This window comes from Cebidichthys violaceus, unplaced genomic scaffold (genome assembly GCF_023349555.1).
Source record: "Cebidichthys violaceus isolate CVI_PGR_0920_01 unplaced genomic scaffold, fCebVio1.0.p SCAF_50, whole genome shotgun sequence".
Classification (NCBI taxonomy): domain Eukaryota; kingdom Metazoa; phylum Chordata; class Actinopteri; order Perciformes; family Stichaeidae; genus Cebidichthys; species Cebidichthys violaceus.
The window spans coordinates 281,120-305,665 of record NW_027176706.1 but is presented as its reverse complement, the minus strand read 5'-3'; the positions used below and the strand labels follow the sequence as shown (position 1 = coordinate 305,665).

Here is a 24,546-nt window from a genome sequence, read left to right as displayed (position 1 = left end):
GCTGCGCTCAGTTGGTGTGCGAGCCTTCGGTGCTGCATTCTGGTGCCTCTTTTTATTCTCCTTTCAAGGTGGTCCCAAAAGAACATCTGAAACCACACCATGAACTGGGCCTTCCTCGAGGGCCTCCTCAGCGGGGTGAACAAATACTCCACGGCGTTCGGCCGCATCTGGCTCGCCATCGTCTTCATCTTCCGGCTCCTGGTCTTCCTGGTGGCCTGCGAGAAGGTCTGGGGTGACGAGCAGAAGGACTTCGACTGCAACACCCGGCAGCCCGGTTGTCACAACGTCTGCTACGACCACTACTACCCCATCTCCTACACGCGCCTCTGGGCCCTGCAGCTGATCTTCGTCACCTGCCCGTCCCTCCTTGTGACGCTCCACGTGTCCTACCGAGAGGAGCGCGAGCGCAAGCACCGGCTGAAGCACGGGGAGGACTGCGTCCCTCTGTACGACCACACGGGGAAGAAGCGAGGGGGCCTGTGGTGGACCTACTTCTTCAGCCTGCTGTTTAAGATATTGGTGGACGGCGTGTTCGTCTTCCTGCTGTTCTACATCTACGAGGCCACGTTCTTCCCGCCGCTGGTGAAATGCAACGAGGAGCCGTGTCCCAATGTGGTGGACTGCTACATCGCCCGGTGAGTTGACCTCCGAGGTTCCTAATAGCTCTCCTAGAATCTCAATGAACTGACCTGGAAATGTTAACCTTACACCATGTGACCATTGTGTTCCTCTATAGACCCACGGAGAAGAAAATATTCACCATCTTCATGGTGATGACCAGCTTCGCGTGCATCCTCCTCACGCTCATCGAGATCTTCTACCTGTGCGGGAAGAGGTTCTGGGAGTGCTGCCGAGGAGGAAGTCCCTCGGCGAGGGAGAACTCCTTCATGATGGTCAGGACTCCTCTGTCCGGGAAGGAGAACTCGGCGTTCAAGGAGCCGCTCCCGGAGAAGGACAGCGGAGGAGCTGGCAGAGAGAGTTCAGCCCCGGCGTACAGCATAGCAGTCTCCTGAGAGACGTGTGTGTCGTGGGAATATATAGAACTATGTTTGGTAGCTTTTGTACTGTTGGCCACATTTATCAGCAAAATGTCCGTGGTTTTGAAGAAAATGTTTTTACAAAAGGTCATGTCCTATTTTCCAATTCTTTTTGTTTTCCTTCATCAAAATGGTGTAACGTCTTTGTCCCATAATACTCGTTAAAAAGTCGGCTTTTTAAAGGCTTCTGATCGAAAGTAACTGATAAATTAAAAGGGGACTTACTGTAATTTGACTATTTATAAGAATATTAGTTACTTGAGATTATTTTGTTATCTGTAAAACTGCTTTACTTGCATGTACTTTAACACAAACAATGTAAAGATGATATTTTATAAAATAAACAACCATCTTGTGAAACTTCGCTTTGCCACATGTTCCTCTTTTATTCCTGCACAGAAATCTATACCTTTTAGACAGATGAGCTGAATATTGTTGAGGTCATTTTTTTTTAGAACTAGAGCTTTGTCAACCGTGTGTTCGGCTCGTTTAAAGAACCTACAGCATGCAGGGCAGATACAAATGGGGTGCAGCAGTGCAGAGCTGAATGAACCAATAGAGATCTAGATGATGGATTGCAACATGTTCAAAAATAATCAGAAGAAAACACACGTCGTGACGTTTCAGAATGGGCACAAAACGATCGACGCTCGGTCACCGATGGGAGGAACGTTATCGACAATCGACCACATCCTGCATTCCTTCAGTCCGGCGGGCCGAGAGTAGATTAGGACCGAGTGCACCAATCTCACCTGAGAAAACGAACGAGCGAAACCCTTGTTGTATCTGATTTTGAGATAGTGGCGCTCCGTATCTCGGGGTTGTATTTGAGTGCCAATGGTTCCTGGAGTGCTTGCACAAACAAATGCTAGGCGGTGGCCCTGTTTAATCCACATTTATCAGAGGATACAAAGGGGCATATCTCCGTATCACGGCCGCCTAATGGAGCTGATAACTGAGTCACCTGTTGAGAAACGTGGTGATCGGAGCAGACGGCCACACCTAAACGTGTGTCTGGTGAGGTCTACCTGATATTCCTTATCACCTTTATTCATTTGCAGCCAAATTCCTCGTTTCGGTGGAACCCCCCTTATGTGTGTTTTGCTGTTTTGTTGGACAGTTTCTTTCTGTTTTCTGGATCCCATTCAAAGTATCGACACCCCCCCGTCGCAATACGACTGCCCCCAGTAAAGGTGACTTTAACAAGTGTGAGATAAATTAATGCTGACAGGAAGTAGCTGGAGGTTTAAAGGTACATTTTTGGGTGAATGCCAAAAAAAGTGGCCACACCTCCTGATAATGTCCAAGAGTGGTTTCTTGTGGACAGTTAATAGCTGGACCTGCTGTCGGAGAGAGGTTGCCTGACAGCGAATTCCTCGTCTGAACACGATGGACTGACTGGTTTTCTTAAGGTAAGAGTCATATTTAGTTTGGATGAAGACTCCCTGAAAAGCTAAGAACATTAAACAGGTGTTTCATTAATTATCAAAGGCATCTTTCTTCTAAGTCCCAAACTTTTCTCGTATGGAATTAGTAATTCAGGAGAGGGGATTGAGGTTGTATAGCTGCCAAAGAACTGGTTTAATAGGAAAAGAGAAGTACTGCGTTAAGTGCGCAGTGAATTATTTGGAAGGGATTACAGAATATTTAGCTAAATCAAGGCTGATTTTAAAAGGGACACTTGACCCCACCTTCAAAAATACACATTCATACCTGAAGTGCTATTTATCGATCTAGACTTTTTTTTTTTTTTGGAGAGTTTCCCAGTTTGGGAGATGTTGGCTGTAGACTCGGCTTGCGGTGTTCAAAGTTCCAAAAAGAAAAAAAAATCAATGTCTCTTCCCAGAAATCATGACCCGGTTACTCAAGATTTAGTTTCATGTAGAGGAAGTATTTTCTTTCAACCTATATAGTTCGTACATGAAACGGCTCACAAAAAGGTCTGTGGATTATCTTGAGTAACCGGGTCATGATTTCTGGTTTTTTTTCAGTTTTTCAATTTATTTTTTTGGGATCTTTGAGCACCACAAGCCATGTGCCATGTTGTTGCATTATATTAGAGAGAAGGCAGACGTCTCTACGGCCGATATTGGCAACACTCTGCAACATGGATTTTGGGGTAAATTCCCCATTTAAAACCTTGTATTTCTCTGAGTAACTGCCTAACTCTGTCATTGTCTCTTTCTTTGTGTTCTAGCTCTCCAGTTCTTAAAATCTTTCTAAAGAGTCTCAAAGGAAGCCGATCAAAGCTGAACTCATGGATTGGAAATTCCTCCAGGGTCTTCTCAGCGGAGTCAACAAGTACTCCACCGCCTTTGGACGCATCTGGCTATCGGTGGTCTTCGTCTTCCGGGTGTTGGTCTTCGTGGTGGCTGCCGAGCGGGTCTGGAGCGACGACCAGGGACACTTCGACTGCAACACCCGCCAGCCGGGGTGCACCAACATCTGCTACGACTACTTCTTCCCCATCTCCCACATCCGCCTCTGGGCTCTGCAGCTCATCTTCGTCACCTGCCCGTCCTTCATGGTGGTGCTGCACGTGGCCTACCGGGAGGAGCGGGAGCGCAAGTACCGGGCCAAGCACGGCGAGAACACCCGGCTGTATGACAACCCGGGCCAAAAGCAAGGCGGCCTGTGGTGGACTTACCTGTCGAGCCTCTTCATCAAGACCACCTTCGAGATCACGTTCCTCTACTTGCTGCACTACGTCTACCACAGCTTCCGGCTGCCCAGGAAGGTGCAGTGCGACGTCAAGCCCTGTCCCAATCTGGTGGACTGCTACATATCCCGGCCCACCGAGAAGACCGTTTTCACCTACTTCATGGTGGGGGCGTCCGTGGTGTGCGTGGTGCTCAACATCTGTGAGATCTTCTATCTGATTGCTTTCCGGGTGGTGACCCTCAAACACAGAGGCATCGTCAATACCTCATCGAGGAGGGTCCACCCGAACCTGGACTGCAAGTCCTCTCACGCGTCATAATAGGCAATTAATACTTGTTGTTATGCCTTTGATTGACTTACAATAGGGTGATCCTGTTTCCCTCATTTAAAAAGTAATTTTATGTATAATTTCTATATAAATATCATGTTTTTTTTTTGTAAGAAACAGTCCTATGCTCTGTAATGATATTTAAAATTCACAAGTTAATAAGGTTTTCAGTAGCAAAAAAAAGCTGAATGATTTGAAGTCATTAAAATCGAAAGATTGCTCATAAATGTCTCCATGGAAATAACCAAAACTTACATTATTTGTTTGTTGTATTCCCTAAAAAAAAAAGTATATATATATATATTGTGTCAAAGCACTGAAGATATGTTCAACTCCATAATAAAAACCACAGCATGGATAAGATCTGCCTTCTCGTCCTTTAATGGCGCCATTTCTCCACCCGGTGGCACTACAGGCTCACTACACCGTGTGACGGATGTGAAAGTCTCCAGAAGACTTAACAACGATCCCTCTCAGAGTTCAACTGTTGTGTGATCGTGCATTACGTGTGTACTGCTGAGGCAACATATCTACAACATTCCTAATGTATATATCATATGCTGCTCTTTTATCTGGTAATCATATCTTTAAAAGGTGTCTCGTGTTTTTTTTCTTCTCCAGGCTTTGATTCAGCTGTTGACACTGTAAAGAGGTTAACGTCCATAACGTGAAAAATAAACATAAACATACCATTTATGAATGCAGGCAGATGACTGTATTTGTTTTTTCAAACACAAAAGGCAGCCAGGTGCCAACAGGTGCACGTTCACCTGCGTAAAGGTTGCAGACATCCTAGAGACAACGGGCAATTAGCAACGTTGGTTTCAAAATAAAAGCATTACATGTTTTCTCAGAGAAAAAACAACAACTAAGTGGACAGAGCATTTTGGGGAATGCAAAAAAGTATTGCAAGTATTCTTTTACTACAGATTATTTATTGAACACAATCTGAATTTAGGTTATTTCCTTTATTCGTTGAAACAATTGCACTATTTGCTCTTTCTGGAAGTTTCCCCGGCTGTCATCGAACCTACTGCACGTATTTGCTCGAGGTAATTACGTGACTGGTCTTTTAAAGCGCTTCAAAACAGTACAGTACCGTGTTTATCAAACGTATACGTTGAGACATTCTGAAATATGATGGGATTTTATTTTGAAAAACGTGAGAAGTTGTCACTTTGCTCTCTGTCTGTCCCGCTGAGTGAGAGCGGTGAGGAGCTTATCGCGTTTGGAGAGTTCAGAGGACCCGCTGATAAGCTCCACGCACGAGACGCGCTGTCACTGTAACCGAATGGTGATCTAACAGAGATGGCCGGTGCAGGTAAAAAACTCCATGTGTCTGGGAACTGTGTTTTAAATGAATTTAGACTGCAGGAGTTCGTTTTGTTTCAAACTTTCGGATTGTTTGTTCGGGTGTGGCACACCTGCCCGGAGATGAACTATGACGTAAGCTTTAAATGCATTATTAATCTAATAGTTTATTTCATTTTTTTTTTTAATTCCCTTCATCAAACGTTGAAGTTGTTTCCCAGGGTAAAACAAAAACAGGCCCCGTATCAAAGTCCTGATATTCCAAGTTAATTTAAATACACTAAAGTATTTGTTTTGGTCTCCATGGAAGTATCTGAGGCTGAACAATAGTGTGAATGCTGATGTCTAGTGCAAATGGTCTGCATGTGTTTTTGTCTCTGTGAATGCAGGAATGTGTGAGTGAGACATATTCAGCTGTGAAGATGGGAGCAGTGACCACACACACACACACACACACACACACACACACACACACACACACACACACACACACACACGCACGCACGCACGCGCACACACACACACTTAGATGTGTAGGTTTATATTAATCATCATGTAGACCAGATGTACCCTCCTTGAGTTTAAAAAATAAACGACCTGGTGATAATTCAACATGATGATTCATCGTCGTTCTAATGGAATCACATTGTGACACACAATGAAGTCGTCTAAATCGATAACGACAAGAACACACTAACTCGACTTTCTCCAAAAAATCTGAAGCGATAACGATTCTGTTTGCAGTAACACTTCTTCATTGTCTCAATCGAATCACTCTTTATGTGCATGCATGTAAATATATATCATTTTGCACTAACGTTCTTAATTAAATGAGAAAAATACTCTGTATTTGTCAAGTATTTATTTCAGGAGTAAAGAAAAATGTGAATATTTCATAGACAAGTTGTTTATTTATTGAAATACCAGAAAACATGCTAGCGATATCATGATACGTATCTTTATTGAGATATGCCACATCGGCAGAAATTGCCGATTTACTATATTTAAAATGTCCCGTCAAATGCAGCGTCGCTCTTCTTTTTTTTTTTTTTGTTGTTGTGTTTGAGCGACTTGTTCCGGACGCTTCCAGTCTGAACAGCCTGTGCTGTAGTTATGTGTTCAGCAGCTAATCATTAATACAAGTGTCATCCCCGCCGTGCGCTCGACCTCGCTCCGTCTCTGATCAATACAACGTGGGTGATGCAACGTCACCACAATCCCCCCCTCTCTCTCCCCCCTCCTCTCTCTCTCTCCCCCCTCCTTCAGGTTTGTGTTGTGCCAGCCTGGAGGAGCCCAAAACCCTGATGAAGATGGGCCTGAGCATGATCCTCGTCGGCCACGTGAACTTCCTGTTGGGGGCGCTGATGCACGGCGTGGTGCTCAGACACATCAACCTCCACAAGCAGGCCCGGGCCATGGAGTACGCCATCTCCAACGTGGTCGCCCTCACCTCCGGCCTCGCGGTGAGCGCACCAGAATCCCGCCGGGGAGGAACATCGCGGAGGATACGGGAACTCGTAGCGAAACGTCATTTCCAACTAGATTCTAGAAAATAACGGAGCGATAAACACCCCGCAGATTTTCCCATTAGTGCCCTCTTGTCAGACTTTTAAGTCGTGGGCTTTTCCATCGGGGCTGAGGCTGCACCCTGCAGCCCACAGTCCCATCTAATAATGTAGCTAGAATTGATCATAAGTCTGCAGAAAAGTTTCTTGATGCAAAAATCAATAGTGCGGGTTTTCTTGTGGGCTTCTTGTGAAACCACTTTCCTGAACAAACAGCCCTTGAAGAAACCTCTTTTTGTATGTACATAGGAAATACATTTAATTTATATTTATGTGGATCCCCTTTTTAAGAATGCAGATGTTTCAATCAGTCAAAGATTTATCTGATAAAATCTTTCTTATCTGATTGCTGAAATGAGTTAGATGTAAAGTTAAAGGGATTCTGTGATTCTTTCGTTTTGGCTTTGTAAAGACAACATTCATATGTGAAATGCTTGTAGTGGTGTTGAGAGAAATCATCTTTTGACTTCCCCCCTCGTGTTGCTACCTTGAGGCTGACGATGACGTTCATTTCATTTTGTGGTCATTTTAACGGTTGCAAATGGAGCAACATGAACGTTCTTTGAATCTCATCCGTCTCGTCTCCGCAGGGAATTGTTGTGGGCATTCTGGCTATCGTCCTGTCTAAAAACAAGAAGAGCAGAGGCCTGGTTAGTGGTTTTACCTGTAAACAGAGCTGCTGTCAGTCCTTTCCCCCTGCTGTCCTCTCTCTCTCTCTCTCTCTCTCTCTCTCTCTCTCTCTCTCTCTCTCTCTCTCTCTCTCTCTCTCTCTCTCTCTCTCTCTCTCTCTCTCTCTCTCTCTCTCTCTCTCTCTCTCTCTCTCTCAGCTCTCTGCTAACTTTGATCTGTCTATCTGCGCCGCACACACGCTTGCTTTTTTTGTCTTTTGATGTGTTCATGCTTTTTATTCTCAGCTTTTGTCTCAGTCTATCTAGTCAAGGGGAGTAACCCCCCCCCCCCCCCCCCCCCCCCCCCGCCTTTTGAGCTCCTGCATGTCACCTCAGGTGTGTGAGTCTGCACCTGAAGAGCTGGATTAGTTCCTCCCTGCCTTCCGGTCTTCCTGAACGGCTTCTCCTCTGTTGACTCAGTCAGCTGTTGGGTTGCTCGGACGGGACTGACGAGCTGAGCCTGAGCTGAGCCTGAGCTGAGCCTGAGCTGAGCCCGGGCGGACGAACCGCTCCCCGTTTCTTTTGTTAGCCAACCGTAAACTGGTCAAACTCCTCATCGGCCTTGTTATCTTATGCAGTCATCCAGCTGTCACAGTGCATGAATAGCAAGTAATCGCAACACTCCCTTTTTTTTTTCTTCTTCATATTAACGCGGTCCTTCACGTCGGCCTCTACGACTTCTAATCTCTCACGCGGCGTCATGTCTCGTTCTTATCGAGTTTCAACTCAACGACTCACTGAGTGATTTTTGATTTCTCCCTGTGCCGACATGTCTCACCTTCTGGAAACTCAGACAGGTTCACTTTAGCACTTGTTATTGCTCATAGCTGATAGCTTTGGTTTGTAATGCTGCAGCTTGTTATCGGTGGCTCTCGGTGCTTTTAGACCCTGTAGAGCTCTGCGGGGACGACGGGTTTCAGTTGGTTAGCTTCCCACTGGGTCCCTCGACATAAAGCCGATGTGATGTTTCCATTGGATTTTCGATTATTGCAGAAAATAAACTAAAATAAAAGTTGTTGATGCTTACTTATGGTTTGTTCAGCAAGATAATCTTTCCAAATAATGAACACTTTCAGGATTTTTGAAGCGTGGATGCAATCACCAGAGGTAATAAGCAAACTTTAGGCTGTAAACAAACTACCTAGCTCGCATGGAGGCGGACTAGTCGGCCACTTTCAGTAAAAGTAAAAGCTTAAAATTTCCCGAGAGGAGTATTTACTGACGTATTTTATATCGCAGAACAGAACATCAACATCTCTTTAAGCCTGTGTTAACCACAGACCTCATTTCAGGCTTCTATCTAAAAAGCTGTCAAGGAAATGTATCGACTAGAGCCGAGGGAACCGAAGCGCAGAAATGCTGACTCATTTCCTGGGTTTAGGACTCATTCCTGCAGCACTCTCTTCTGTCTGTGGCCTTTTTTTTCTCCCCCCTACTGAAGATGTAAATCTTTAAAGAGTGGTTACAAACACGTAACCACTGAACGAAAATGAATAAACAGCTAGACTCTAGTTTGCTCCGTCTGTATTAATATTCCTTATTCTTTGCTGTCCTTCCATCTATGTCGGCTACTTCTGCCTAATTTTCCCCCAACGGGCAGCGTTTGGCTCCTCATCTCTCCCTCTCTCTCTTCCTCCCACAGATGTGGTCACTTTTCACGGTGGGCCTGGCCGCGGCGCTCACGGCGGCGGCCTCGGCCACGGGACTCTCTGTGTCCGTGGTGAGGGCCGCCGTTCACGGCGGGCGGAGCCTCCTGACTCACTGCAGCTTCCCCGACGCCGCCGGCTACTCCAGCATCACCGACGAGTGTCCTTTCGACCCCACGCGCATCTACGTGAGTGCGTTCGCGCTCGGCGGCGGACGCTGAGATCGAGGCGTGACACTTGTGACCTTTTTGTTTCTTCGACAGCTGGCTCTTTGAAAAGGCGGACCATCGTCACTGCGGCACAAACGCGACAGAGCGCTGCGGCTGCACATCACAGAGGCTATATATGTGTGTGTGTGTGTGTGTGTGTGTGTGTGTGTGTGTGTGTGTGTGTGTGTGTGTGTGTGTGTGTGTGTGTGTGTGTGTGTGTGTGTGTGTGTGTGTGTGTGTGTGCGTGCACTGATGGCGTGGGGCCGGGTGTCTTTTCCGTCACTCAGTCACGTTGTGCAGCCGGTGGGCTGGGTGGCAGGAATGCTGACCCGACCCCCGTCGGTCCACTCCAGGCTCTGTCCTCTTCCAGTGTGCAGATGGCCTGTCAGGCCCGCTCAGCCTCACAGCCGCAGCCGCACATCAGCACGACTTTGGCATTTTAGCTCGGCTAGTAGACTGCAATTTGTCACTTAGGTGACCTTTTTGTCTTAAGCTGGATTTACACTCAACCCAGGCGTTAATGCCGGTCCCACTGTAAATACATACAGCGTCGCTTTCAGGTCAGAGTTCCGTGTTGGATTGCAGCCATTAATAGCTCAAACACAGCATTAGAGAGACGTGCAACCTGGACAGCAGTTGTTTTATTTACTGTGTGTGTGTGTGTGTGTGTGTGTGTGTGTGTGTGTGTGTTCGTCTCATTATTCAATAGTAGACCGCTGTCATGCCGAGGTTTCAGCACATTCTGTCATCACAAGACAGTCGAAGTAACAAACCAATTAAAGTTAAAGTGCACACAGCAAAAGCGAGGTGCGCTGCAGTTCACCTGAAAATCACTTAGCGAACCAAATAGTCCTCAAGCTGATTTGGCAAAGCAGTTATGTGTCCGCATGTAACCATAACGACGAGCTGTCCCAACATTTAAAAACCAGCAGTAAGAGCGTCTTTAGCCTGAAGAGACCTTTTCCCAGTTCACAGTCACAAGAGGGATTTAAATCCAATCCTTCACTTTTGATTGGACGTGATATTATTGGGTGAAATTCTTTGCCCACGTCATATTTAGTTTTACAGGAGGGGAAAAAAGATGATTGGATTTTGATAAAAAAATACGAAGACATTTTTTGTATTTATTGTTGAAAAGACATTTTTATTTATTTAATCTCAAACTTGGGCCTTGGTTTTTGTAGTTTTTGCAAACCATTCCAATCACTGTTGAGTGTGCTCACTTAAGGTTTTACCTCTGAATAAAGTTTAAAAATGATGACCCCAAAACCAGGTTTATCTTTTAGTCTGAAGTAACTAACTTAGTTGTAGTCTGCTGAGACTGCAGACCACACTGTCTTCTGAGTTGACTATTAGCAAGGGACCTTCCAATATGGCTGCCGGAGGGCCCATTGCATCACCTGAAAGTGTGATTTTTGGGCTTCTGGTTCTGATGTTCACAGCTGCTGCTTAGAGGCAGTAATGATGGTTATGCAAGTTTTTTTTATTTTTTTGTTTCCTGCATAATTTAACATGCATTCCAAATAAAGCTCCAAACTCCCAACTATTACCGTTCATTCTCTTTGTAGTCTGTGAGTCAGCATGCCTAACAAACAGCTCCTCTTCTTCTCTGATTTCCCTCTGTGCACTTCTACTTTGATGCATTCTGCGCTACATATTTTATTCACGTTGCTGACTCGCTGCTGTGTCTTCGCTCCACAGCAGTCTGAGGAAAAATAAGGTTCTGAATCGCATCATTAACCGCACAGCGTCCCTGCTGCTCTTGCCTCAGATTGTGTTTTCGTTGGTCCAGCTGGTGGTTTGCCGCTAACTCCGCTCCTCCGTCCCTCTCCAGAGCACCACTCTGATCCTTTGGGTGCCTCTGATCGTGACCTGTGTCATCCAGACGGTGTTTTCTGCCCGGTGCTTCGCTGTCTGCGTTTCATTCCTGGGTCTACCTTGCTGCCCGAACAATAAGAGAACCAGGGACTCTGGCAGACCGGTGAGATTTCCACTCAAAATTTAAACTTTTGGATGGTGCATAAGACAGCTTTTAATAAAGCCATATTTACAAAAGAAATTGGACTAAACGGTTAATAATTTTGTTTGTGTAGATCAATGTGGTGCGGCCGATGAAAGAAGCTGCTCCCTCTCACTACCCTGAACCTCCAAGAAGCTGCCCTGAATCTCCAAGAAGCCACCGTGAACCACCAAGAAGCCACCGTGAACCACCAAGAAGCTACCCTGAACCTCCAAGAAGCCACCGTGAACCTCCAAGAAGCTACACTGAACCTCCAACATGCTACTCTGAACCTCCAAGAAGCTACACTGAACCTCCAACATGCTACTCTGAACCTCCAAGAAGCTACACTGAACCTCCAAGAAGCTACTCTGAACCTCCAGGAAGCTACACTGAACCTCCAAGAAGCTACACTGAACCTCCAAGAAGCTACACTGAACCTCCAAGAAGCTACTCTGAACCTCCAGGAAGCTACACTGAACCTCCAACACGCTACTCTGATCCACGAAGCCACCGCAAACCTCCGAGACAGAATACTGAACCTCCGAGACAGCAGCGCAGACCTCCTCCCCCTCCCCAGCATCCTCCCCATCAGCACCGGAGTCCCCCTCCCTCGGAGAGGCGGCCCCTCCGCCAGCCGAAAAGAGAAAGGTCAGACGGAGGAAGGCAAGAAACGCGTGTTGGCAGCCAGCAAAGGGCAGCGGAGAAGCACCAACTGCTGGAGAGGGCGACACTGGAAAGGTCCAGCTTCTGGATTTAGACCGTGTCAGACATGCCAGAGCTTCTTGAAGTTCTGTGACAGTGTGTCGACTGTAGTGCAAGCTACAATACTCGGGATTGAAACATCAAACTCGCAACCCCATTGTCCAGTCAGTGCTTCTAAACTATGGACCTATTGAGCAGCGGCTCAGGACGCCGGTTATGTGAGAGTGTGTGTTCTTGTATTTCTGTACTACTGAGTCAAATTATTCCGATTAGGATAGACGGACGAGACAAATCGTTCAAGGATTAGAGTTGTTACAATAGTTTTGGGGAATGTACTTTGTCGCTTTCTTGCGGAGAGTTAGATGAGAAGATTGATGCCAGATTGATGGTAGCCTGGCTCCACCCAAAGCCCCAAAACAAACACACCTACCGGCACTTCTAAAGCTCACTAATTAACAATATGGTTCCAATTTGATTAATAATCGTAATGATTTCTTACGGTGACTCCACAAAGTTACCGTATATGGTTATGGTCACAGCTGACAACTTCCTGTAAAAACCACGGGGTCACTCCTATGTTCCCAGGGTCCTAGGTTCCCCAGATTTATATGACATTTCGATCTTCTTGGTTGACTCTCGGAGAGCGAAAATGTGTATTTCCCACAATGTTGCCGCTATTCTTCTAATGTCCGGGTGTACACGCACATAATGGAGGCAGGTACAGTATGAATAGCAAAATGTTCTAGTAAGAAAAGACATGCAGTGCACAGAGTGTGTGGGTGTGTGTGTGTGTGTGCCTCCACGCTTTCATCTGTTTTGGTTAAGGATGGAGCTTCTGGTTTGAGTAAATGAGAAACAAGTGCATGTGCATTTTTTTCCCCTGCTTTTACAGGCCAAGAGAAACTAGTACTGCAAGTTTTTTATTTTGTATTTATTTCAACGAAGTGAAGTCGACACGTAAATAAAGTATTTATTCAAAGTTTTGCATCTATCCTGCGTGTTTTTAGTAGCTGAACTCTGTCACTGAAAACATTTCACTTTTAAAAGGTGGTAATGGCAGCAGCAGAAGAGTGACCTGACAGGAATGACTGGTTACACTCGTGTAGAGACACCCCGACAGGTTGGCGCAAACACATTCACCCACGTCCTGTCAGGGGTTCGTTAATAAGGACCTACGGTGGATCTTTACAGGCTGCGACACTCGAATGCGTGACAGAAATATTCGGCTGTCAGACCGGACATTAGCGCTCTCCGCCTCCTTTTACATAACCAGAAATGAGAAAACAGTCCACACGTGCAGCTTTGAAACACATTAGGTATATTTCGATTTTTTTTTTTTTCAGGTCCAACGGAACAAACATGACAATCCTCACGTGAGGTTTTCATGCAACAGAAAAATAGGAAGCAAGGAAAAAGGAGGTTAGGAAGGAAGGAAGGAAGAAAGAAAGAAAGGTGGCGTATTTATCCAACACAAGGTACCGGTTCATCAGAGGCAGTGAGAATAGAAAAGGGGTTAAATTGTCGTGGGTCAGAGGGTAGCAACTGATGTTCCTTATCCTGCCAGCAGAAGGCAGTGACACTATAAGATCCCCAAAAGCAGAGGTGCGGCTGATTAGGAAGCTCCTGTGCAAATGTTTGGAGTAAATTACCCCAAAGGGCCGCCGGCCTAAGCTCAGGCTGAATGTCGTGTGGCTGCAGCTGCACCAGCACAGCTCTCATTGGAAGATCACTTTGCCCCCCCACCCCCCCCCCCACACACACACACACACACACACTGCACACACTAATTCAGTTTGTGAGGTAGTGAAATGTTGGGCAACGCAAATATCGGTTAAGTCCGCTATAACAGGGGCTCTTCACTAACTAGCTAGAAGAGACGTATCCCTCCTGAGTTATTTTTGATCTCACATGGTAGACAGAGACATCATTCAGAGCCAGGGTTTTATCCCCCGCCCCCCCCCCCCAATGTCTGAAGTGCATCCAAACCTCCTTTGTGGAGCTGCTAAACCACCTGAAATGATTTCAATGAAGCCTTTTCAGAAGGACTTTTTAAACATAAGAATTAAATGATGGATTAAACATTGAACCTTAAAGTTGGAGCTAATACAAGCTGTTTTATATACTTTGGGAGCAGTTTAATCTATAAGAATGCAATATGTTTTATGAACTGATATGTATTGAGGGTAAAATGTTTCCCCTCTGAAATGTAGTAGAGCAGATATATATGAAGCAGCATACAATATTACTGCAGCAATCAAGTAAATACATTTAATTACATTCCACCACTTTTAAACACCGTAACACTTCTACATTATAGTTCATCAGCATATAAAAGTAAAGAGCCTGAAGATGTATGAGTGTATAAGTATCTGCAATATGTCATTTCACAGATTTCTCCCAGTCCGCCCAACGCTTCGCTTCTTCACAAACAGAATTTGTTTTCGTGTCTAATCTAAAAAAAAAACAGAAGATGGCAACAGTGACCTGACAATGAGGGCCTTCGATCATTGGAGCGGTGCTGGTACTCCTGCAACCAGCGGCCGTGTTAACATGCGCACACGGTATTTTATTCTGAAGCATGTCGCATTCACGTCTTTCCTCTGCATTGGAGGGATCGATTGGGTGTCTTGTCTCGACGTGTTCCACTTCCTTGGCGCTCCAAATATGAGGTTAATAAATTACAATTAATCGAATGTAAACGCGGCCACTGATCCGACTGCGTATGTCTGGAAACCCTGAAAACTGGAATCAGATTAAGTATCTCCTACGAAACGAGTCCCTTCATCTTACTGCCCTGCAAGCAGACTAATCCAGGAGGTAATAAAAGCATTCTGCTAGAGAGTGATGAACGAGCCCTTAGTGAGTTCTCTGTCTGTCAGAGGAAGGGGGAGAGGTTGACGGGGGGTGGGGTGGGGGGAGAGGAGTGGGGGTGTCCCAAAAGCAAGACAAATACTCGATCATTTCTGCCGGGTACAATGCTGAGGAGGCTGCAGAGCTACAAAAAGACGCCGATGTGCGTGAACTGTTTCTGTGGATTTTGTCGGTTCGTAGGATCATGCAGTATAGTGACAGGTTACGACTATCTCAGAAGTTTACCGCTCGTTGTTAAAGAACTCGAAAAATACTTACAAATTAAGAAACAACACAACATTATAATACTGTAAGAAGTTAGCCGCGGGCACAGAGTGCATATATTCACATGCACACACACACGCGCGCATTCACACCGAACGCACAGCCGTACTTTATAAACACATGGCGGCTCAAAGGATATGTGCTACTGGGTGTCGTTGATCGAAAAGCGTTATGGGATCCCCCGTCTGCCACGAGAGTCTTCCACTTTAACAAATCCACAACTCCCAAAGAGATCAAATCTTATCTCACGTTTCCTCTCTCTCCGTCCCGGTAAACTGGAATACGGTCAAATTCAAAAGCACAATAATACGAATAAAAATGAATAAATAAAACAGCATGAAGGAGGAAAACAATATGTACAAATGAAAGAAGAAAAAAAAATACATGTTTTTTTAAAAAATCAACAAAATGCCAGTAGATATCAATAAAAAGCTAATGGGATCTTAGGCCTTCTTTTTCTCAGCGAAAGATCATATAGCAGTAAAATCCCAATAACCCCCCCCCCCACCCCCAGCCCCACCCCCACCCCCACCCATTCAGATCCGACCAGGAAGCTGCGCTACATAATACTGCCTTTTTCAATGCCAGAGAGTGTGTGAACCGTACATGAAGACAAACTTCCTCTTGTGATATACATAGACATACAGTATATATATACATGATGTACACGTGTGTTGGAGGACAAACTGAGCAATCCCCGCCCTGCCAAAAAATCCACACTTTGTCACGAGCTCCTTGGAAATCCATTTTTCCAGAGAGAGAGAGAGAGAGAGAGAGAGAGAGAGAGAGAGAGAGAGAGAGAGAGAGAGAGAGAAAGAGAGATATTTGGGAACATTAGTGGACGCCACTGACGCCTGGTCGTTAACTGTACGCATGTCCCTTCAGTTTTCCCAAATATCCCCCCAAAAAAAAAAAAAAAAAAATGAAAGCAAAATGATAGGGATGGCTTTTCTTATCCTCCTTAAAATCCCGCCTCCATCCTCGCACACAACAACGAACAAAAAAGAGATGATATGAGAGACGAGAACCATCATGCATTGATTTGAGTGACTGTTTCAACAGCAACAGAGAGGGTGGGGTGGGGGGAGAGGGTCGTAGCAGGGCGAGGGGTTCAGAACTGGGAGGCCGAGCTGGGGTCGCACTGGAGTAGCCGGACGATGGAGGGGTCGCTTTTGGCACCTTTGATGAACTCCTCCAGGGACAGTTTGCCTGCAGGGTAGACGGAGAAAGAGAAAAACGAGGGAAAAAAGCTTTTATTTTGGAGGAACACGACCCTTGTTACATGAAGACTAAAAAAACCGCAACGAGATCTTTTTATTTTTTTATTCTTCTACAATCCATAGCACTTTGTAATTTAATGTTGGATCACATAAGCTGAACATCGATTCATATAAGTATCCATGCCTCTATATTGATGAACACATGAACCTTTTATGACAATGTTTCTGCTTAATCAGCTGCAAGAGCTTTGTGACGAATCATTAATACTGCTACTTACTACTGAGTATCATGCTCTGTTGTTGTGTTTTAAAGTGTACCTGTTAAATGTCTCAATGACATAGAAAATGAGTCCCAATTTCAGTTTTCTACTGTCCTTTTTACTTGGATATTTTGTTAGTAATATATTAAAAATAGAAATTGATTTTCTGTTTGCATGGACGATGCACACGGACTGAGATGATGAATGGGTATTGGAGGATGTGTTGTATTGTAGTATGTAAAAGAAAGAATACATGCAGTCCTGGGTTCTCTCAAAAATCTTGTTTCCAAACTCAAAGAACCATTTTTGGAAGAAAGTGCCCACATCCCCCCAACAACTGTGATCAGGAGACATGGTTGTTGTGGGTTGGGGACCCTTGGGATACAAAAAGGGTTCTCAGTAGAACCCCCTTGTTGATCTCTAGATAAAACCAATGAAACACAAAAGGGTTGTCGGTAGAACCATTGGTTGGGTTCTAGATGACACTATTGGCATATAAAACTGTTCTCTGTAGAACCCCCTTGGGTTCTTGTTAGCACCCTTAATAGGTTGAAAGGTTCTGGTTTGAATCTGCATAGAGGGATTTTGGGTGGAACCATTCACAGATGGTTCTAGGTGCAACCCTTTATGCTGGGTTTAGGGAGAACCCTTTGAATATGTTTCAGGTGGAACCCGTATAAATGGTTCTACCAGGAACCAAAACGTGTTCTACTGTGAAGACAAGCGGTAGAACCCGATGTGGTTCTAGTTAGCACCATTATTTCTAAGAGTGCAGTAAAGTGAGCACATTTCAAAGGTTATTGTCAATAAACTGTCACATCCTTCACCCAGTCCTCCCTCCCTCCCTCCCTCCTCCCTTCAGCATCTTCACCCCTCCATGTTGCCATTTCCTCCTCTCACCATCGTTATTGAGGTCCATTTGTCTGAAGATCTTATCCGTCCTCTTCTCCGGCGTGGATTCGTCCTCCGGCATCTTCATCACAGACGACACCATCTTGTAGATGGCCTGACGGGCGAAGCGTGAGATAGGAGAGAGACGGGGTTTGGGTGAGTGGGTGTAGGAGAGAGAGAACGGAAAGATAAGTGAATTCAAGCCAGCAGGGATCCATTAAGGAGACTCAGCAGGAGAGACCTAAAAAAAACACAACTGAACTAAAAAATAAAGCCACTGCAGCTTTCAAGATGCTGATAAACACGCTTTCTAAAGCCCACATGAATCAATGGCATTTGCTACTCCCGATGCCAAGAGCTGCTCCCTGGCCAGCTTGTATACAAATACCCACGCAGGGTCTGTGAGGCTATAAAACCACGGCATCATACCACAGTGATACATGCCAGCGGTGTGTTTGTGAGGGGGGGGGGGCTGTATTGATCTGATACATCTTTATCTGTTGACCGTTACGAGCCGAGCGCCTCCCGTCCCCTGACGCCATTAAATCAAAGAGGGAAGCACCGAGTATCAGGCTGGCCTCAGACGCAGATCTACAATCAGCTTAGGTGCCCATTAAATCAGATCCTCTCCATCGGGAGCACCGGGTGTTAAACTGACACTAGATCGGTGTCACGGCAGCATCCTTAGAAGGGAAGGTAGCTTGCACAAAATAAGCCTTCTGTGCTTTTTTTGATACCGGCTATAAAACTTTATCTCTCGGGCTATAAAACAAGTTCATGTCTTCCTCCGAAAAAAAAAGATTAATAGCCGTGTGTATATCGAAAAGTATAGAAACGTTAAATACTAAAAGACAATGAGGCTGGCTCCCATACTTTGGGCTATATATTCTTTTTTTCATGGTTTGACTTTGATCAACAGTTCTCAGTTATGTGACACAAAGAAAACAACTTGTTTCAAAGTGTAATTGATATCTAACAGGGCGATAAAGACAGCAATTCATAAAAGATTTGACAAACGCAACATCACTCTAGGTAGTCGAGGAAGCCCAATAGATGCAATTGAAAGCTTCGCAAAAAGCTAGTAAGTGAGGCTTGAGTTAGACTTTTTTTTTTTTGTCACAGATTTAAATTAGAGGGGGAACTGGAGGGAGGGTCATAAGCTTCTGTTGATGCTATATTAATGCTCTGAATATTGCATAGAAAACCTTTTAAGTATCTAACCAAGGACTGACATTGATATCTGAGTGATTTTCCAGACGCATCTTAATTATGACATACATTTCCTTCTCCCTACACCGTTTTCGTGTTTTGTTGGACATGTCTTTTGATTACAATGTTGTGAGGATGTGGCTCGTTATCCCATAATGTGATGTAAAACCAATCTGACTTCCTCTCTCAGGACAAACACTCACTGTCACAATGGGCCCCTCCTCTCTCATCCAACATAACCTACCTCAATGAGGTTGAGGATAATCCCGGTATTCTGCACACTCAGGGATAAACTCGGGTTAAATTTAACCCGCTAATCTATGAGAACCCAGAAGTACACACACACACACAAACACACACACACTGCAAACACAAACACACACACACACACACACACACACACACTCTAACGCGAGATCCTCGGGCAAATATCTCGTCTATATTTCTTCTCTTCAAGAGTGACAGGATTACATACAGCACTAATGTACTACTGTACTTAACAGCCTCCATGCGCTGTTGCCTGTGCCAATATTGCAGTCGGCACATTACGTTAAGTATGTCTTTTAAAGTCTTTGCACATCGGTGCTTGAGCCTCTTTGCACATACGAATGTATTAACTTGCATAATTAAAGTGAGCATGTAGCATAAGTGCTCCCTCTGTCTATTACCATAAATGCAAAAGTCCCCCCGTGTGACTATTTTGGATCCTCTTGTACTTGATTTGTGCCCCATATATTGACCTGAAGGGTACACATACTGATGTACACATACAGCTCAATTTATTTGTATTGAGGAGTATGACTCAGCATGTGAAAAGTTCCTCTGTGACTCTGGAAGAGTCTCCTAAAGTCTGAGAAAATAACTCTGATGATGATATTGCGGTTATCTCGCCTCAAGCTTAGAAAATAAACATGAATGGCTCCATATTGCCCTCTTGTTCAGAAGTCACACACGTGACAAATTTGCAGCTCCCACACTTAGAAATAAGGTTCCAAATGGGTTCTTCCTGAAGGTTTTTTTTTCTCTTCTTTTCAAAGGTTATTTGTGGAACTAAGGGTTTCATTCAGAACCCTTTTCATCCAAAGAACCCTCTTGGGAAGAAAGAGTTCTTCAAGGATTGTTGATAGAAGCCCTTTAGGGTTGTAGATACAACTTGTATAAAAGGCTTCTCGATAGAACCCCCAGGACGGGTTCTAGATGAGACCCTTGGAATACAAAGGGTTCTCGGTAGAAACCCCTGGGTGGGTTCTAGAAGAACCCTTGGAATATACAAGGGTTCCAGTAGGACCCCCTGGGTGGGTTCCTGTTAGCACTCTTAAGGTTCTGGATAAAACCTCAAGGTACAACAACCGATTCTATGTAGAACCCTCTGAAAAGGTTTGAGGTGAAACCTTCACAAAGAGTACCAGGAACGAAAAAGAGTTCTCCTTTGAGGACAAGCTGAAGAACCCTATACTGTTGAAGTTGGCACCATTATTTCTGAGAGCCTTATTTCTGAACACACCTTTTCAACTCAACCTTTGCCTCCAACAAAACATCATTACCCAGAGTCCTTTGCTCACCTGTACAATCTCCAGCATCTCATCGCGGCTGATGTACCCGTTTCCGTCCAGGTCGTACATGCTGAAGGCCCACTTCAGCTTCTGCTCCAGCTTGCCCCGTGACGTCACGCTCAGGGCGATGATGAACTCCCGGAAGTCTATCGTCCCGTCGCCGTTGGTGTCAAACGTTCGGAAGACGTGCTCTGCGAACTTGGAGGCGTCACCGTAGGGGAAGAAATTGGCGTAGATTTTCTTGAACTCCTCCACATTCAGGGTACCACTGGGGCAATCCTTCAAGAAACCCTGGAGAGCAGGCGATACGAGGCGATACAAGGGTGAAAATAAGTTGCTCCTGGACAATATAACACATCTCTAAGATGGAAGAAGTTGTACGTCATCAGATCCAAATAAAACCACTTCAAAGGAAAATGTCAGGAATCAAATTCATGTCACTAAACTTCAGCCAGTATATGTTTCATTCATGTAACGCTTCATTCTGAATGGATTGAAGAAGTGCTCTTTGAAAAGGAGCTTAGTCTTTGATAGTTGAAAGCACTTCTATCTTCTTTTCAAGGAGTCACATTAATAAAGCAGCATTGTGCCCGAGAAGAAAAAGTCATGTCAGTCTCTGCCATTGTTCAGCAGAAATGAAGCTCTTTTCTTACAAAGGCCTTTAAGATAGAGTCAGAGAGGTGACGAAGTCATTGTCCCAATTTTAAGGATGGAAGTCATTTTTTATCGTCATATCAAAAATGCCCACGAGCGAAGGTGGGAAGTCAACACAGTTCTGTTCTTAATAAAACTTTTTTTTTTCATTACCAGTGTCTTCGACATTTTCCGAGAGAGCGCCACAACTTTTTCATGGGTCTATCGTCAATACGTCAATCGTCAATACATTCTCCAAAGAAAAAAAGACCAGCTGGATAACTTGGTGGGATAACATGTACAGTTCATATTCAGGACAGCTCACACAGCTGCTCCATAGGTTTAATCCGTGCATAAAGCCGTACAGCCGTTACACAAACACACTGTACCTACACACAAGAGAGGAGATAACTCAGTAGGTCAGGTCACCGTGGCACCTCATTATGCCGAGGCTTAACAGACTGCTAGCATGTGGGGCTCTGCCGTATAGTGAGACAAACATTGTCATATTCAAGGCTGCAATCAGTGTTATAGATTATTGTGGAAAAACAACCCCACAGACCGAGAAAAGAAAAGGTGAAAACTAAAAGGACAATCTTTAACATCTCTATTTCTGCAGTATTAAAATATATCCTTAACGCTGCAATAATCAAGATTTCTTTTTATATTAACACTGTATCAAATGCCTGTGTAGTGTGGAAGGAAGGTCCTTCTTGGAACAAACCGAGAGATAATTATAACTCGACTCTGCAGTTCCCCTCAACCCTGAGGCTTGTAGAGTATTTTAGCTAATTGTTTTGTTTTTACGGTTCTTAAAAGTGAACTTGCATTCTTTTTAATGGCCAACAGGGGGCGACTCATCAGGACGCAATAAGAAGTCTGATTGTATAGACGTCTCGATTTAATACCGGAGTAAACATTGTAAACATGAGTTTATGGTCTCGATCTCTAGTTTCAAGTCTTCAATACAGTTGTCTGTGTTTTCATCTTAAAGCTTTAACCCTTTCACGGTGTGTTTTTATTTCATTACAGTTAATTCTGACATTGTAGTCGCCTAAAACTGTCTTATTCAGCATTTGGTTGTACTTAGCTCCACCCTCTCGTGTCAATTCTGGTTGCAAAAACACAAAAATGGCGATGGCCAAAAACCAAAAATGGCAAAAATATTAAACTCGAGGCTTCAGAACCGTAGTCCACAAGCCAATCGGTCATAGAATAGTAACTACGTCCACTTCTTATAAAAATACCACATTGGTTATATACTCAAAAATCCTGAATTAAAAGAAATGTACAGGAGTAAAAGTACAAAGCACTACCAGCAAAATGTACAAAATGCAGTGTAGCCCTCTCAGTGTTCAATATATTTTATTAGATAATATTATTGATGCTATAATGTGTACACACTACACAGCAAGATGTTAAATTAGGTCAAAGTGGAGCCAATTTATACACGTTATACTTTAAATCTACAACAAGGAAACAATCATATGCTTTAGTATTTGTAATATCTCCCTCTGAATTGTAGTGGTGTACATATATAAAGTAGCATAACATGGAAATACTCAAGTAATGTACAGGTATTTCTAGTATAGTACATGTAATAAGTTACTTTGTAATAGGAGTATTGGTAGTAGTACCTTTACTATGACTTGGCACCACAAATACTGTCCATTTTCTGTGCACAATGTGTGTCAACGTACCTTGTACCACTCCTGCAGCTCGTGGTCGGAGAACTCCGTGTTCTCCCGGAGGTCCTGCAGCATCTCTGGCCGCAGCTTGCTGTTCTGTTTCCCCATTGCAGCGGGACCGGACTCTTGGTTTCCTTGACGAGAACGGTGACCACAGCGCTAGCCAGGCCGCTTTCCCCACCTGTCAATCAGAGACACAAGAAACAGCGGGGTCAGCAACAATTAACCAGAGAGACGGGTGACCTCCTGCGACCAACGGGAAGCGAAATGCAAGCCGCTCGGCAAATGGCGGGATGTCGCTGGAGTCACTCGGCAGCAGGTGAGAAAATATGAGGAATTAGAGAGGATTGTTCAAGTGATGCTGTCAGCTACAGGTGAAGAACAAAGAAAGGCACTCTAAAAACCAAGATGGTGAAAACAAAAAAAAGAAGGTTTTTATCTAATACCAACCATCTGCAATACACAGAAGTTGAGTTTATGCAAATTAAATCACCAAGCAAACAACAGAAAAACACCAACTGGCAACTTTTACGCAATTCAGAATTTTTTTTGTAATGAAATCAAAGTGAGCCTAGTCACGTAGTATTGTGTCTCAATCCCCTTGACACGCAATGTTACGCAACGCCACAAGTCTTTAAACTGCTGCATCACATACGCAAAACATTAAGTAATCCTGAACGCACCCCTGTGACGTCAAGCGCCAGCCCAATGATCACATTTACGGGTTTATCTGGCCAGCTGGGTGTTTGTGTGTCAAATCAGCTGTTTGGTGTGTGTGTGTGTGTTTGCGTGTGTGTGTGTGTGTGTTTGCCCACATTTCCTAATCTTCATCTCAGCTCTGAGCTCCCTGCTTGGCAAAACAGGATTTCAGAGATGCGACCACGTTAAGGCACCGTCACTATGACCCTATTACCTTAAAATGACATGCAATACAGTGCCATTGTTTCATGGATTCAGGGGTTGCAAGGTGGTACAAACACCCAAAATTGAAAATCAATGAACACAATCATCTTCATCTTGACCCTACAACTGCCCAAAGTTGTCTGTTTCAAAGGGTTTTTACATCTTAATGTCCTTATACTCCTCGAAAAATACCTTTTACAACGGAATTAAAAAATGAAAGTCTTTCTAATGCAAACCAATTAAGGGGTTAATAAAATGTAAAAGTGAAGGTGTTTTTACACTGTGCATATAGTCCATCCTTCATGCCCAATGAGCCGATTAAAGGAGCATTAAAATGTAAAGTATAAAGCATAAAAACACAAATAGAACATACAAACGACAACAATCAACAGCAATGGTCAAACACAGCATTATAGACACAATAACAGATTAAAGGATTAGGTGCAGCTCTATAGGGTTTGATGCCTATAGATTCAACTTATCTTTATTGAATGTATCTTCCTTTTGTAAGATATAGAATGTGTTAGTTGTTTATTCAAAAGGTAACATTTTCAGCCATGCATACAATCCTCATTCGAGGTGTTAATGCCTGAATACAGCTTGTGAAACATCATTAGTTTTCACCAGTGAACAAAGAAGGCGTTCGGTGTGTTTTCAGGGTTGAATTACGGACTAATAAATGCCATTTTAAGGGATCATGGTGCATGTCCAGAAAAAGAGCAACAAACAACTTGTGCTTGTTAACTTTGCTCCTCTGTACTAGACGGCTAATTAAACCGTGTTTCACTATCAAAGCAGTTGCTTCCGAGTGTGTGTGTGTGTGTGTGTGTGTGTGTGTGATTGGTGATTTAAATCACAGTATCAGTGGGGCTTGGACACCTTCTGATGAAACTCTGCCTGCCTCTTTGACCCCCAGCCTCTCCTC

At 44.3% G+C, this 24,546-nt stretch overlaps 4 protein-coding genes across 5 annotated transcripts in view; 3 read left to right on the top strand and 1 right to left on the bottom strand.

Annotated features, from left to right (window-relative positions):
- Nucleotides 1-1,381, top strand: LOC137887988 (gap junction beta-4 protein-like). Its single transcript, XM_068731251.1, has 2 exons — nucleotides 1-635; nucleotides 737-1,381. Exons 1-2 carry the CDS (start codon nucleotides 100-102, stop codon nucleotides 1,011-1,013), a joined length of 813 nt encoding a protein of 270 aa, XP_068587352.1. The 5' UTR covers nucleotides 1-99; the 3' UTR covers nucleotides 1,014-1,381.
- A 992-nt stretch (nucleotides 1,382-2,373) lies between these two features.
- LOC137887985 (gap junction beta-3 protein-like) lies at nucleotides 2,374-4,387 on the top strand. Its single transcript, XM_068731249.1, has 2 exons — nucleotides 2,374-2,449; nucleotides 3,235-4,387. The coding sequence occupies exon 2, from the start codon at nucleotides 3,295-3,297 to the stop codon at nucleotides 4,015-4,017; it is 723 nt and encodes a 240-aa protein (XP_068587350.1). The 5' UTR covers nucleotides 2,374-2,449; nucleotides 3,235-3,294; the 3' UTR covers nucleotides 4,018-4,387.
- Nucleotides 4,388-5,264: 877 nt separating this feature from the next.
- Nucleotides 5,265-13,108, top strand: LOC137887991 (uncharacterized). Of its 2 annotated transcripts, XM_068731254.1 has the most exons (6): nucleotides 5,265-5,347; nucleotides 6,604-6,800; nucleotides 7,493-7,552; nucleotides 9,213-9,404; nucleotides 11,260-11,406; nucleotides 11,519-13,108. In XM_068731254.1, exons 1-6 carry the CDS (start codon nucleotides 5,335-5,337, stop codon nucleotides 12,182-12,184), a joined length of 1,275 nt encoding a protein of 424 aa, XP_068587355.1. In that variant the 5' UTR covers nucleotides 5,265-5,334; the 3' UTR covers nucleotides 12,185-13,108. The 2 variants fall into 2 exon arrangements, with proteins under 2 accessions (XP_068587355.1, XP_068587356.1); XM_068731255.1 differs by lacking the exon at nucleotides 9,213-9,404.
- Nucleotides 13,109-15,799: 2,691 nt separating this feature from the next.
- Nucleotides 15,800-24,546, bottom strand: part of hpca (hippocalcin) — a 32,513-nt gene continuing 23,766 nt past the window's right edge. The window contains exons 2-5 of the mRNA XM_068731293.1: nucleotides 22,731-22,899; nucleotides 20,407-20,688; nucleotides 17,645-17,750; nucleotides 15,800-16,473 (exon numbers count right to left, since the gene is read on the bottom strand). Of these exons, the coding sequence (XP_068587394.1) occupies nucleotides 16,376-16,473; nucleotides 17,645-17,750; nucleotides 20,407-20,688; nucleotides 22,731-22,826 (582 nt within the window). The 5' untranslated portion in view covers nucleotides 22,827-22,899 and the 3' untranslated portion in view covers nucleotides 15,800-16,375. The remainder of the gene's footprint in view (nucleotides 16,474-17,644; nucleotides 17,751-20,406; nucleotides 20,689-22,730; nucleotides 22,900-24,546) is intronic.